The sequence below is a fragment of the Rousettus aegyptiacus genome, unplaced genomic scaffold (assembly GCF_014176215.1).
Source record: "Rousettus aegyptiacus isolate mRouAeg1 unplaced genomic scaffold, mRouAeg1.p scaffold_m13_p_7, whole genome shotgun sequence".
NCBI classification, from domain to species: domain Eukaryota; kingdom Metazoa; phylum Chordata; class Mammalia; order Chiroptera; family Pteropodidae; genus Rousettus; species Rousettus aegyptiacus.
In genome coordinates, this window is record NW_023416310.1 from 65777694 (window position 1) to 65791795 (window position 14102).

Sequence of the window (14102 nt, forward strand, 5' to 3'; positions counted from 1 at the left end):
GCTGGCTCATGGCCCCCTTGTTCCAGCTTTAAAATTAGCAACTTCCAATCTCTCTCCAACTCCCACCCAGCTGCTCCCCTCTTATGAGTTCCCCAGTAATTCAGGATGGTCTCCCCAACTCAGGATTCGTAACTTGATCATGCTTGCAAAGTCCTTTGGCCTTGTAAGGGAACCGAGTCACAGGCGCTGGGCTTTTGTGTGGACCTCTTTGAGGGCTGCCTCCTGCCCCCTACCAACTTTGCTCGAAGTAAAATGTGGTGCGAGCAGAGAGCTCAGGCTCCCTGGCCAGGCGCACCGGCTGCTGGGGCTCATCCGGGCCGCAGAGAAACCAACCAGGCCAGGCAGCAGCCTCGAGCCTGAAGGCAGGGCCCACACTCCTCTGGAAGAAAGTGAAGCGTGTGGCCTGCTCACCGCCTTTGTACAGGTCCTCGATGTTCACGTCCTGTGGGGACAGGTTGGGGGCTGCAGGGTGAGGCTGCTGACAGGAGTGCCAGCCCTGGGGGTCTCCGGGCCTGGTTAGGGCCCGGTGGGCCAGGAGGGTCTTTACTGGGAGCTGCCCTGAGGGCAAGGGCCTTGGCGCTGGGTGCAGAGTGTGATGGCAGAAACCCCCCTGGGAGGGTGGTGCGGGCCTGGCCAGGGACCCGCAGATGGGAGCAGAGAGGCTGGAGTCACAGGGTCTGGGAAGTGGGGTGACCCCTAGGGGCAGGCACATCTGCAGGGTCCCCCAGACTAGGCGCATCTCACCTCCAGCTGCAGGGAAGGTCCCTCCCCCGCCTCCACGCAGGCCAGGCAGCGGCTGCCTCCCTGGACGCCCAGGAAGATGGGGACCTTGGAGCGGTCCAGGCCTCTGTTGGGGAGTGTGCAGACCTTCTCTGAGAGGAGAGAGCATAGCTGAGACCCCTACAGGCATCGTGACCCTCTCATTAGAAGGACCCTCAGCTGCCCCTTCTCACCATCCCAGGAGAGAAGGGGAGGGGAGCCTGTGGTAGGGAAAGCCCAGGGCTCACCTGCACAGCAGTTGCCTGCATCAGGGTCTCCCAGCAGGAGCTGGCTGCCTCTCGTGTACAAAACCTGCTGGTCTGCATCCCTAATGCTGGAACAGATGCAAAGCTGATGGCCCGTCCTCCCTTCGCTCTGATCACCACACCGAGCATCAGCTTCTTCTCCTTCTACAGGCGAGGGGTTCCTGCCCCACCCCACCCCCACCTCTGAGCAGGTAGGAGCCAGCCATCTCACTGGGAGCTCATGGGAGCTCAGCATTGTCCTGCCCATGGGCCCCTGGCCACGCCCCCTGGACAGACTTCCTGGTGAGGCTGAGGTGCTATCAGGGAGCAGTGAGCCTTACTCAGGTTTCTGGGCCCGCCCCCATTTTTCACAGATGTTTGTCCTTTTAGGTAAAGGGATCAGTTGAGTGTATAATGAAGTGCGATGTGTTTTTCAGCTACTTTAAAGACTTTTTAAGGGAAGAAAATCCACAAATTGGAAAATAAAAACCCTATGTGACAGTAAGGATGCCACGTGGCCTTCTACCCTGGGAAGGTGCTCTCTGGGGCGCCCACGTATGGGTGCCAAGTGCCGGGTGATCAGCAGAGAGCTGGAGCGAGCTCAGTGTCAGTCGCTGGGCTTGGCTGTGGTTCTAATGACGGGCCCGGGAGGTGATGACGGGCCTGGGCTTGGGAGGAATCGTACTGAGCCAGCATGTGCCACAGCAAAGCCGGTAGCCTGTTAGCTCGGCCACCTGGCTGGTTTCAAAGACATTTGTCAGCCACTCTCAGGCCTGGGGAGCCTGCCTTACCTCCCTCAAAGCCAACATAGAGCCTCCCGGAGATTTTCCTCTCGATAACAGCTAATTACACACCCTTAGCTAATGAGTGTTGTGTTTAAGGCAAGTCTTTTTGTTAATAAAAACTAAAGACCTCAGGAGCCAGCTAGACCATCAGGACTGTCTGCTTCATCGGCCAGCGGTGGGCTATTTGCAGGCATGAACCCAAATGTGGCATCTGTCCTCTAACCTGCATGTTTTGTGCATGTGTCCCGCCTTCCCGGCCAAGCTGTAGCTTCCTGGGGCCCCGACCAGCATTATGTTGGGGCGGGGTACTCACGGGGGAGCGGACGGGACCCCTAAAGTCCAGGCTATTTTGTTTTCATTGTATCTCATCTCCCCCTGGAAGGGCTAGGAGTGGTTTACAGCAAAAGTCACAGAGGGTAAAGAGTGAACCATAAGCGAACACCCAAATGTCGGAAGAGGTGAAGTGCAAGTGAGACCTAGAAGCCCCGACCAGGAGCAGAGGCCACAAAGATGCTGCCACCTCGACTCAAACTGTCTCTGAGGTTTGAAGAGAGGTAGAGCAGCCCAGAGAATGTGCAGGCTGGCCAGGCTCTCGGTGACATCAGGGAATTCATTTAAGCATTTCGAGCCCCAGTTTCCAGATAAATAGGCTCCGTGACCCATGCAGGCCTCTCAGGACAGAGGCAAGAGAGTGGAATGGCTGGCATCTTGCACATGCTCGGGAAAGGGTTGTCGTCATTGGGGTTAATTGAGCTTAATTATGGGGCACTGGAGGTTCCTAGGGTGAGAAAGAGCCTCGTTCCTCTGACTCCGCCCCTGCCCTGTCTCCTGTCATCTCCGGGCCCTGATCAGGAGAGGGGGACTTACATGTAGTATCTCGCCATGGGGAGGGAGCACATCCCTGCAGTCAGAGGTGGCTGGTCCTTGCTGAGGGGAGGGGACAAGGGCTGTCAGACACCCCATGCACGCTCAGTCCCCAGCCATAGGGAGAAAGGTCTTCCAAGCTCCCCCCACCCCAGGTAGATCTGGCTGCCCCTACTTGGGGCCATCTGGGAACAGATTGAGCTGGCTGGGGTGTGACCTATGACTGTGCCCTGGTGCCAGCCTGGGAAGTTGGAGAACAGGTCCCCAAACCCTTCATTTAGGGGCTGAGCCCAGTTGGGCAGATTCTAGTCTCCCAGTTTGAGGACAAACATGCTCAAACCCTGTCCCACATCCCAACCTGGCTGGGAGTCCCCATACTCCGTCTCCCTGCCCTAAGTAGGAGTTAGGACCCAGCACTGAGGGACAAGCAGGTGGCCCTGCAGAGAGTGCAGCAGCACCGTCCTTAGGGACTGGACTGCTTTGCTGAGACCATGGAGGGTGCTACCGGACCCCCATAGGCCCTTGTCTGCCCCACACGGAAGCAGGACAGGCTTGAGATATAGACACTGCTTGAGGACGAGGGATCTAGACCAACACCAGTGTCCCCATATCAGCCCCAGATGTCAGAGCCCCTCCATCCGGCTTACCTTCTTGAGAGCTAGTCCCCAAGACGAACTTCGAGAAGGCTGGCCTGGAATCTAGCTTGGAAAATCCGGAGCGAATTAGGGCACAAGGGTGGCTGGAGTTGGAACAGAAAAGTGAGATGCAAGCCTGGCTAGGGCCAAGGTCATGGAGCAGATGTGATTCTCACTCGGTAAGATGGGAAAAGAGAAGGAAGAAGACCAGAGCAGGGAATGAGGTGGGTCGGAGGATGGAGCAGGGCTCAGAGAGAAAGAAGGTGGTACTGGGCGCATTTGGGGAAGCGGGTGACAGGACAGGTTGGTGCTGGCAGCCTGATTGGACACCCCGGCAGCACTGGCTCCATGGCCTGGGTGGGGTACCCAGGCAGCCTGAGCACTGGACCTGCCCTCAGACAATCAACGGCCTGTCCCTGAGCTTTGTGGTGACAGTGAAGGGTGACAGGGCACCTCGTGGGTATGCAAATCTGGACGGAATTTGCTGATGTGATCGGTCTTAAAGGCGTCTCCGTACCCTGCTTCCATCCGCTGCCCTCACTCTAAGGAAAAGTAAAGGGTTTCCCGAGAGCTTCGCCATCAAGGTGCTCGCTCACTGCACCACCGTCACAACAGCAGAAAGCTGCAAAAGATCCCGACGTCTGACGACGGGCCGCTGGTTAAAGAGCATCAGCGAGTTCAGTGAGTAGGAAAATGCGTGCAGGGATGATGTTGCAGAAGGACATGTCATGACACGAGCGTTCACAGCACACCAAGCGAAAGGTGTGGGCGAGAAGCCGTACGTACGCTGCGGCTCCACTTACACGCCCGCACGCGGGGACACACACGGAGCGCCCACGCCTGCCCAGCTACGGCACCGCTGCTCTGCCGTGGCGGGGTCCCGAGTGGCCGCTGTTTTCTTTAAACGCCTTTTAACATTTTTCCCATATGAACATGAATTCCCTTTATAGTATAAAGTGAATTTTAATTTTTTTAAATGGAGCATTTAGCTGAAGTCATGGGGTGTGGAGTGCAGCACAGGGAACACAGTCAGTCGTGTTGTGATAACATGATGGTGTCGGGCGGTTGCAAGACTAATCAGGTGCATAAAATGTCTAACCCCAGCACCGCGCACTTGGAACTAATATGATATAGTATATCAACTGCAACTGAAAAAAAGTTTTTTTATTTAAAAAAACGAAGACCCAGAATCTAGCAACCCAAACAATTAAATTTCAATAAGAAATAAACTGTTACCTTTAAATTGAAATCAAAAAAAATTAAATTAAAAATAAATAAAGTCACTGGCTCCCAAAACCTCCTGCCATTGAGTCACCTGGGCTATAGTCAAGAGCTGTTTCCTGGGCCGGAAGGGAGTCCAGGGCCGGCCAGGCTTGGAGCCACTGTACTGTCCCAGTCCTCACCCTCAGATGAACACGGAGACCACCGCAGCTGTTGTTGAACTGCAGATACTGACCCCTCAGGTGGCAGTGGGACCCACAACTCTCCATTTCAAGTGTGCAACCAGGTGACACTACCGCTGCTGGCCTCTGGGCCAGCCACGCTTGGAGCAGCAAAGCACTAGCTGGCCTCAGACAGAGCAGCAGCCCGGCCTCAATGCTGTGCTCCCTCTGGGCCAAATTGCCACCTCCTTTGTTGTGGCAGCAAAATGCGGACATCATGATGGCCATGCCACCATCTGGCCAGGCTGACTGAGTGGGGGCCTATGTGAAGCTGGACAGGCTGGCTAATGACACTCACCCTCTGTCAGCATCAGCTTAAAGAGCCAGGAATCAGTGCTGGCCCAGTCCAGTTGGGTCCCCTGGTGTCCAGAAGCCCTTGACCTACCCTGGCCCCAGACCCTAGCATATGCATCCTCACAGGCTCCTGCAGAGTCCCACCTTTGCCTCGGCCTGGGTGCCAGCTTGACTGTGATGGGGTAAAGAGGAGCCAGAAGTCGGCACTCCATCCATCAGGAAGCCTGGGGTCCTGGTGAGGGGTGTCCATCTCGGTCCCTCCCTGAGTGCCACGTACTCTGGCCCCAAAGCTGTTCCTTCTCTGTTGTCCCCAAGTGACCTTCGCTGGACTTTGTCCTGCACTTCTCCCTGGACACCACCATATCTGGCTGTCTCAGACCTCACCAGCTCCCCATTTCTGGCTCCAATGTCACCAGCAAGTAGCCCTGGGCATCCTCTATGCTATCTGTGCATCACCTGGCCTCCCCCTTCGGGTCCCCATCTGTCCTCTGCATGGAAGGTATTCTTGAGACTAACTTCAGCCTTCATGGAGCTAAGTATAGACTATTTCCTGGGCCCTCCACTATCTGGCCCTCAGGCCTCTCCTTTCCCCCTTCTCATACCCACTGTAGGCTGTCCCTTCCTTGTGAAGGCATCCCTAAGGCTGAAAGTCACAAGTCAAAGTCCCAAGCACATCTCTTCCACATCCCAGAGAATTTCACAGCCCATTTCCACAGCCATAGTGACCACCTCAGCCTAGCACCCCTGAGCTCAGACTGAACACCCAACTGCACCTCTAGAACATCCAGGACACCCCATCCAGACACCCTGCCACCACAGCCAAGCAAGTATCCCTACGGTCATGTCAGCCTTGGCGCCCGGCTCATTCTCCCTCTCGGTCATGTCTCTCACTGACATAATCTCTTCCAGCCAGAGATTCAAACCCCAAGAATCACCGACATTTCTCCCAGGTCCCCTGACTCCGGCTCGATTCACCAGCAAGTTCCAGCATGTGGATTAGACTTTACAGGGCACACTTACAGCCACTTCACCTGTGTCCACGTTCTGGCGTTTCTCCCTCAAATCTGGCCCCGCCTGCACTCCCGCTCTGGGCACTGCTTCGTTATGTCCAATCCAACCCTGCCGGCCTGGGTTCGCCTGTCAGAGTGGGTCTCGCTTCTCCAGGCCCGTGACTCCTCACCTTCCCAGTGGCCACACTCAGGGCTGCCTTTGCTGTCCCTGCCTCAGACATCACCTTCCTCACCACCGTCCATCCGGGCATTGGCGTCGGGGCCAACTATCTAGTTCTGCCAGATTAATTATCGGCTCAGAGTAATGACTCAGACACCCAAGGGCCTGTCACTGCACCTCCAATCCTCAGCCCCAGCATCTATAAAACTATCAAACCAGGTACGTGGTTATTAAGATTCAGATGAAACGATGGTGATTCCATGATGTGGGGTCGCCGAGTCTTCACTTTGCTGTTGCACCCTGTGCTGCTCTCCTACTAAACTCCCCGGCTTGTCGTGGTTCTCTGTGCAGACATTCGTTTCTCCACAGAAGTTAACAAGATCTTAAAGCCATGCAGCTCATAGCTCTCCCAGCCCCACCCTCCCTCCACCCGAAGAAGCACAGGGCTTACAGGCTGGTCCCACGACCTCGCAGCAGGTTTAAACAGTGACATGGGGTTCTGGGCCCAGAGCTACCGCCTGTTTCTCTTGCCACCTTGGAAAGTACCCTTTGTCCCTGGGTCTCCAAGTTATTGCCACTGGAATAAGAGGCTGGACAGGGCAGTATTTTCAAAGCTGAGTTTTACTGCACATTTTACACAGAAACCTGGTGAAAGTTATATGGGTCCCAGGGACCTGCTTTTGCAGAGTCAGGGAGCAGTACAGGCACGGGGGCCTGCGAGCATTGCCTTGAGTGGCGAAGCCAGCACCAGGGCGTCCATGAGGAGTCCCTAGCCTCAACAACTACTGAACACCACCGGCCTGGAATCCCTGAAATTACTTCCTCAAATCTACGGTTCTAAAGACTTTTAAATCCTTAACATCCACCTCCTTCTCAGATTCCTTCTATGTGCCCTGGACTCACCTGGAATCCTGCAGTGTCCTGCCGTCTACCTTGTCATCCAGAGAGTTGCCAGGAAGTATGAAGAAACGGAGCACACTGGAAATATTGGCAGAGGGAGGAGAGAGAGAGAGAGAGAGAGAGAGAGCGCTAGAGAGAGGGAGGGAGGGAGGGAGAGGGAGAGCACACACAGCCTGCCCACCACTGATCTGCAGGGTCTGGATACCTGGAACCCCTGGCTCTCCAGGCGCCTGTCCTGGGTTTACACTGTCTGGCCAGGTGGCTCAGGCCCGTAGCATCTCTATAAATGGCTCCAGGTCAAGGAAGAAGAGCCTGGGGGTTCACAACATTAGCAGCATGGTTTGGGTAATGAGAAGTTTGGGGCATTAATGAGCGTTGGTCCTCAGAAACCAGGCGCTGGGCCCCTGCTCTTAGCTACTATGATTGACTCTGTTGTGGGTGGCCTAGGCCACCAGATAAGCACTGCTGGGGTCAGACGTCTTCAGGTCACTTCTGGTGCCCCATGTGCTCCATTCTAGGCTTAGAGGTGGAAGAGGCAAGAGTGGGTATGTCCAATGAGACAAGGACAGAACAGCCTCTGATCTCTGCAGCCAGATAGGTGACATGAGAGTGGGGCTAATAGCTTGGTGACTATGGCCCTGTTTGGAAAGAAGACAGGGATGTCTTTGTTTTTCAACAGGTTCTGACAGCATCAGCTCGACAAGCCAAGACATCTAAGGAAGGCCACCTAGGGAGGACACTGAGCCCAGATCTATGTTGAACCAGGCAGGTGCCAATAGCCCGTATACCTAGGGCATATGACTCAGCATGAGCAAGGCAAGGTGGACACACAGGTCCCTAACTGCCAGAACTTAACTCAGCCTGCCCACCCCCATCTGTCTGCCCACTCGCCCTCACTCAGGGGGCAGAACACCTGGGCATAGTGTTCTCTGGGAACCCTGTCTTGCGGTGATTCTCCCCATCGGGTCACTTGTGAAGTTCCACAAAGGGCTTGGGGGGTAGTGGGAGAGGTCAGGCAGCACCTCAGAAGAGGTGAGAGAAGGTGGGCAGGCTGGGCCTGCTTTCTGTTCTGTGAGGCCAGTCAACCTTCACTCCTCCCAAGCCCCGTCCCTCTGAGGGAAGGGCACAGCACGGGGCATGACGCTGGGAATACTGAGTGCCACTGAGCACTCACACTGCTGTGACAACAGCACACAGCACAGGGACCCTGAGACTCGCAGTCCAGCTGGGTTGCTGAGTTTTCAACCCTTGAAAAGATAATTAATACCCAACTCAAGTCTGTGGGCAGGTTGGAGACAATGCAGGCAGACAATGTCCTTGAGGACAAAACTAAATTCCCAGGACCAGATGGTCCTCAGACACGACCTGATAGATGCTGCGGTGTCCCTCAGAAGTGGCCTGAGTGAGCTCTACGTCACCACTCAGGGTGGGGGACCCCACCACCTCCTAAGAACCCGAACAGCATGTGGGCCTTGTAGTCACCCAGGAGAGCCCCACACAGTGCCACTGGCTGGGGCTTGCACATCCCGGGGCGGCACAGGACGAGTGTGGCCTCTAGCCTGCAACCTCTGAGTGCACTGCTTCTTTATGGTTCAGAGCCTCCGTGACATCTCCACTCCCGTGAATGGGTCTGAGACCCTCTCTGGACACTCGACTGTCCTCGGTGCCAACCACTGGTACAGACGGTACATGCTGCAGGAACAGCTCAATAAACACTGGCTTCTGCGGGGGGCTCATGAGGAAGAAGAGACCCCCAACCACAGACCATGCCACGTGAGCATCGTGATGCCAGCTCACCTGCTAACGCCCTTTTGAGTTTTGTCGTCCTGCTGATGGTGCCGACCCTCTCCAGGCTACAGAAGCTTCAGGAAAGACTTGAGAGTCAGCTGCTCCCAAGGTGGGTTGGTTCAGCTGGTGGAGGGAGCATGTTCTGATATGACACATGGCCTCTGCATGCGATGCTCACTGGATTCTGTCAGCACTGTGCCAGGGACCTGAACACAAACTGATGCAGCCCTGACTTCAAGGTCATTTTAGGGGCCACAGACCCCAAGTGAGGGGACATTCACATAGAGACACACAAGGCACTATCAGAGCAAGGCTAGGGCTCTCGACTCAGCAGAGGCTCCTGGGAAGAGGTGACTGTAGGGGACAGAGTGCAGACTAGATCTGCAGAAGCAGCCTGGTACCTGGGGCCGTGTTCTCCCTGGGGTTCAGGAGGCTATGTCAGGGTCCAGCAGGCAAACCCTCTGGCCGGGCCGCCCCCTTGCCAGCCCCTCAGTGGAATCAGAGCCTGCCAGCTTGGTCTGAGTGTGGGGAGCAGGTGCAATACCTGGGCTCAGATCTGGCCCCACCCCAGCCTCTGCTCTCACCCCTGGGATTCAGGTGCAGACCTGGGCCACAGTCCCTGGCACACATGGCTGGAGGTGCAAAGGTTGTCAAGGAAGACCTAGACCTTGTGGGAACACAGAATGGTCAACAAAAGGGCCAGTGTTTGTTGTAAGAAGAAAATAAAAGTGTTGGAGAAAATTGAATCATGATAAAATAAATGCATTTACTTCTCTTCACTGTGTATCCGTGACTTATCACTACCTAACAGCTAACCCCAAAACAGAGTCATGTAAAGAACCAGGTACTTATTTCTCTTGCAGTTTCTGAGGGTCGGTGTCTGGAAAAGCTTGGAGGCTGGTTCTGTGTCTCAGTGTCCCCAGGCTGCAGCTGAGCTGTCAGCGGCATCTTCAGATGTGGATCTTGGCAGGATACATCATTTTTCAGTACCCAACCTCTTTCGGCTGCTTACAGCATGGCGGCTGTCCCCCAGCACAAGGGACAAAGAGTCAGAGAGACGAGCACAGAAGCCAAGGAACTTCAGAAGAGGCGCTGTGTTACTTACACCGTGTCCTACAGGTCACAGAGATGGCCAGGCAGTGTGCGTGTGGCAAGGGTGGGGGACACAGGTGTGTACACCAGGACACCTGGACGACCAGTTGCCTCTGTGCCGTAACCAGTTAGCACAGACTTGGTGGTTTAAAACAACAGAGACGTGCTCTCTGAGCTAAGGACTCTGGCAGGCCACGCTCTGCTGGGCACTGGTGTCTCCAACCCGCCTTTTTGCCTGGGTCCTCTGAGTGCTTGCACATCCTCTCCTCCTCTCGCAAAGGCAGTGGCAGATTGGATGGAGGTCCGTCCCAGTGCAGCACAACCGCGAAGCTAATTGCACCTGCGAAGTCCCTATCTCCATGCAAGGCTGCAGTCTGAAGTTCCCGAGGAACACAAATCTGGGGACACTACCCACTCGGCACAGGAGACCCTGGGAGGCCGAACCCCATACCTGGAGTCCCAGTGGCTGTGACCACTCCGGGTCAGAGTGTGTGAAACCTTCGCTGGGGGACAACACCCATCCTCCAGGCTCTGCCCAGCCGTCACTCAGGGAGTGAGCAGTCAGTCATTCACTCCGCTCTCCACAAGACCAGTTCCCCTGATAGTGACACAGGGGGCCTACCACCACTGTGTGACAGCGAGGGGTACTGCTAAATAGGAACAAGGGGAGCACCTGAAGCCCCGGTGCCTGACACCCCAAGTATTGAGGTGAACTCTCAGGCTTCCTGCTGCACAGGAGCAGACGGACAGTTCTTAACCGAGAACTAGGTTAACTAGGGCTGTGCCGCCGTGCGGCCCACTCTTCCCACGCACTGGGTAATGAGCGTCTTGCCAAGTGAACAGGCTCCAGCCTCTTGGATTTCACTTGCACCTTGGGCTTCAGGAGTGACCCAGCTGCCCATCCTCGGATCTCTGAGCTGGAGCTGTTGCCCTGGGCACCATGGCCCTCCCTGAGCATGGCAAGTGGGACAGTGAGAATGGAGAGGACACACACACACACACACACACACATGTGCGCGTGCGATGCAACTAAACTGGAAGGCGGGGAGGAGCCTTGGGACCCTTACTCTGTGACAGCCTCCTCTCTTGCACTGCAGTGTTGACAGGACCTTGAGTGCGCAGCTGGTAGCCCTAATAGGCTCAGTCGGGGATGGGCTGGCCTGCAGGACTCAGGAGCACTGCGCACGTCACCAGCAGCCCCCACTCAGCCCCTTGAGAATATTCATCTCCTGTCATTTCTAGAGAGTCCACACCAGCAGCAGCACCAAGTGGGAAGAGAACCATGCACCCAGCCCAGATCTCAGGGTTTTCTGGAGCTGGGAACTAAGACAGCAGGCATGTGCCCTACCAGGTAGATGGGGGCAGAGGAGGGGCAGTGGCTCGGGGGCCTAGTCACACTGATGAAAGTAAAAGTCGGTGATGGGCAGGTCCCCACTGGCATCACCCAGGAGCTGGGTGAGTCTGAGAGGCTGGTCGGCCTCAGGCATCGTGCAGAGGAGCCAGCCTGGGAAGGCAGCCGACTCAAAGCTGGAGGTGAGCCCCATGTCCCGGAAGTAGAAGATGAAGGGCCTGGCCACCTCAGGGCTTTGGTAGAGCTGCATGATATCCACCAGCTATGAGCAGAGGGCCAAGGTGAGGGGCACGGGTGGGCGAGGGTGAGGACACGTGGCTGTAAGGGTCTAGAGTCTAAAGCCCGCTGAAGCCCGTGCCCCCCCCCCCAGGACTCACCTCCAGCTTCAGAGTGGGCTCCTGTCCCATGCCACATGACAAGCACTGGCTCCCACCTTGGAAGCCCAGGATGACAGGAGAGAGGCTGGCATCCAGAAATCGGTTGGGGACAACCCTAATCTCCTCGCCTACAGGAGGGGCAGTGGATGCAGGAGCCTTGCCTGCCTGCCTCTTCCCCTGTCATGGCCTTTGGAGAGCAGGTTTCTGGGAGGCGTACTGTCTTCAGGTACCAGAGATGTCATGTGGGAAGGGTGATCTCCTGCCAGCTAGCCTAGAGGACTTCAAGACACTGAGTGCGCTGTACCAGCCACCTTTGTGCCCGCCCCCTTGTCCAGGGTCAAGTCTTCAAGTCTTTCGCAAGCCCGTGGGGGTCTGACCTCCTCCTTCAATGCCCCTCCACCCTCCGGCTCCTCCTCAGAGTTATCTGGACATTTGCTATATCCTCTGACATTCCTGAGAACCAAGCTGTGTCTCCGTCCTTTCTGTGCCAGCCCCACGTGCACACTCACGTGCACGCATGTGCTCAAACACAAGCAAAGCTGTGTGCACACACACATGTCTGCACATACACGCGTGTACTCACAGATCTGTGTACACACATGTGCGTGCGCACACGACCTTGCAGAGGGTCTGCCTGGCCCCGCTGCCTGGCGAACGTGCCCCAGATGGGCAGATGTGTGCTGTTTTAGAGAGAAGTGTCCTGTCACGCATGCTGTGGAAGGCAGAACAAGTAAACACCAGGCCAGATGGTGCCACCAGCTCTCAGGTTCCCAGCATGCTGAGCGACAGGGGTCCCCCAGAGAGCAGAGGGGACTCCGGGTAAAGGGGCAGAAGCCCATCCCCCAAGGAAACAAAGGCACAGAGAGCCATCTTAGTTCTCTTCTCAGCACTGGGTCCCAGGAAAGGAATGTGTGACCTGAGAGCACCTGTGAGGGAGGGGCATAGCATTCACCTGGGAAACACCCCCGCTTCTGCTGAGGGGCACCCATCTCACTTTGCTGGGGGTGTGGTTGCTACCTGCTCTTGCTCCAAGCCTGGTTTCAGGGCACCCATCTGCGGTGCCAGGCCTGGGCCCTCCCAGCCCCGCCTCAGAGAGCGCAGGGACCCAGGAAGAAGATGCCTGGTGACCACGCACCTTTCATGAGCTTCCCTGCCTGCAGCCTTCCGGCCAGAAGCTGGTCGTCATGCAAGTAGAGCACCTTCAGCGCTGTGTCCTTCATTCTGGAACATCAGGACATGACACTCAAGCAAGGGAGGCTAGTGTTCTGCGCACCCAGCTCCAGGGTCCCCCAGGCCCAGGCACTGTGGCCCCCTCCTACCCCTGTGCCAGAACAAGGCACAGCCGTCACCCAGCCCCACCAGGGGACAGCCCTACAGCCTTCCTTGGGTCCCCACCCTTCTTCCTACTCAGTCGTTCCTACACCCAGCAATCTCGCCCCATGTCATATTGGAAAGTCAGTCCCGGAGCCTCATCCTGCCCTGCCACCATCACCGCTGGGTCATGGCCACAGAGTCTGCCCCTCTCTGAGCTCAAAGGATGCACCAGACAATGCCCTGCGTCTTCCAGACTAAATCGCTCATCCGTTGTCACCAGCACCAGGCCTTTACCTCCGCTCAGCCACACGGTCCCTACTGAGTTAAGAATTTCTTCAAGTTCAAAATTCTTTCATCTTTGGGAAAAAAACTGCTCTAGACCTGCTGTTCAGCGACAGCAAGGCCTCGTGCTGTTCATAGCTGCGGTGTCCAGAACACGGCCGAGTGTCGGGTAAGCACATGGCTGAGGCCAGGCAGACAGACCGACCGGCCAGACAGTTCTGCTGCTGCTGTTTTGTCCCAAAGGGCAGCAGTGGGCAGTAGAGCAGGGCTGGAGCGATGTCAGGTCACTGCAATGGGTGTCACAGCCAGACTCGAGCCCATCTCCTGACCTCCACTCACTGTGGACACGTGAACTGTAGGTCCAGACAGATGACACTCCTGTTCCCTACGAGGGGCCACCCTACTGAAGAGGCGGGCAGAGGTCCTACTAGGGAGTTAGAGGCTGTCACCACTGCCCAGCTACCCCTCACCAGGAAAGGTGGCCATCAGGCCCACCTGGTGCTCGCTTCTCCCATGGCACAGCTGCCCCCGGGGCTCAGACACTCATCGGAAGCGCACAAGGTCCCGCTAAGGACCATGCTGGCCTTCAGCGTGGGGACCATCCTGCTAAAGTAACAGATGTCCTTAGGTGGGCACAGGCTGAGCTGGCCAGGGCTGGGTAGTAGGTGCCCTCCGACCCCTAGCAGGTAAATAGACTCCACAGTGTGAGGACCCTAGGTCTGGGCTCAGCAGGGAGACCCTGTCCTGCTGGAGGATGCGGCCAGCTCCCCAAGGAATACTCCGTCCCCCCGGCAGAGCCGGCGA

At 56.4% G+C, this 14102-nt stretch overlaps 2 protein-coding genes across 2 annotated transcripts; both read right to left on the bottom strand.

Moving 5' to 3' along the window:
• Positions 1-229: 229 nt before the first annotated feature.
• On the bottom strand, positions 230-2688 carry IL1F10 (interleukin 1 family member 10). The gene is made up of 4 exons (XM_016153279.2): positions 2657-2688; positions 1008-1093; positions 745-872; positions 230-442 (listed from the first exon to the last, which is right to left on the bottom strand). The coding sequence occupies exons 1-4, from the start codon at positions 2686-2688 to the stop codon at positions 230-232; spliced, it is 459 nt and encodes a 152-aa protein (XP_016008765.1).
• Positions 2689-11362: 8674 nt separating this feature from the next.
• IL36RN (interleukin 36 receptor antagonist) lies at positions 11363-13900 on the bottom strand. The gene is given in 4 exon segments (XM_036225055.1): positions 11363-11587; positions 11703-11830; positions 12838-13023; positions 13819-13900. Coding segments are annotated over 4 exon segments (621 nt in total).
• Positions 13901-14102: the final 202 nt, after the last annotated feature.

What these genes read in the sequence shown, in the direction of transcription:
- IL1F10 (XM_016153279.2), bottom strand. Translation starts at nt 2,688, where the DNA reads ATGTGCTCCCTCCCCATGGCGAGATACTACAT. An exon ending in TGCAGGCAACTGCTGTGCAG is followed by an intron (nt 873 to 1,007) that starts GTGAGCCCTGGG and finishes CTCTCCTCTCAG; the next exon opens with AGAAGGTCTGCACACTCCCC. An exon ending in GACCTTCCCTGCAGCTGGAG is followed by an intron (nt 443 to 744) that starts GTGAGATGCGCC and finishes CTGTCCCCACAG; the next exon opens with GACGTGAACATCGAGGACCT.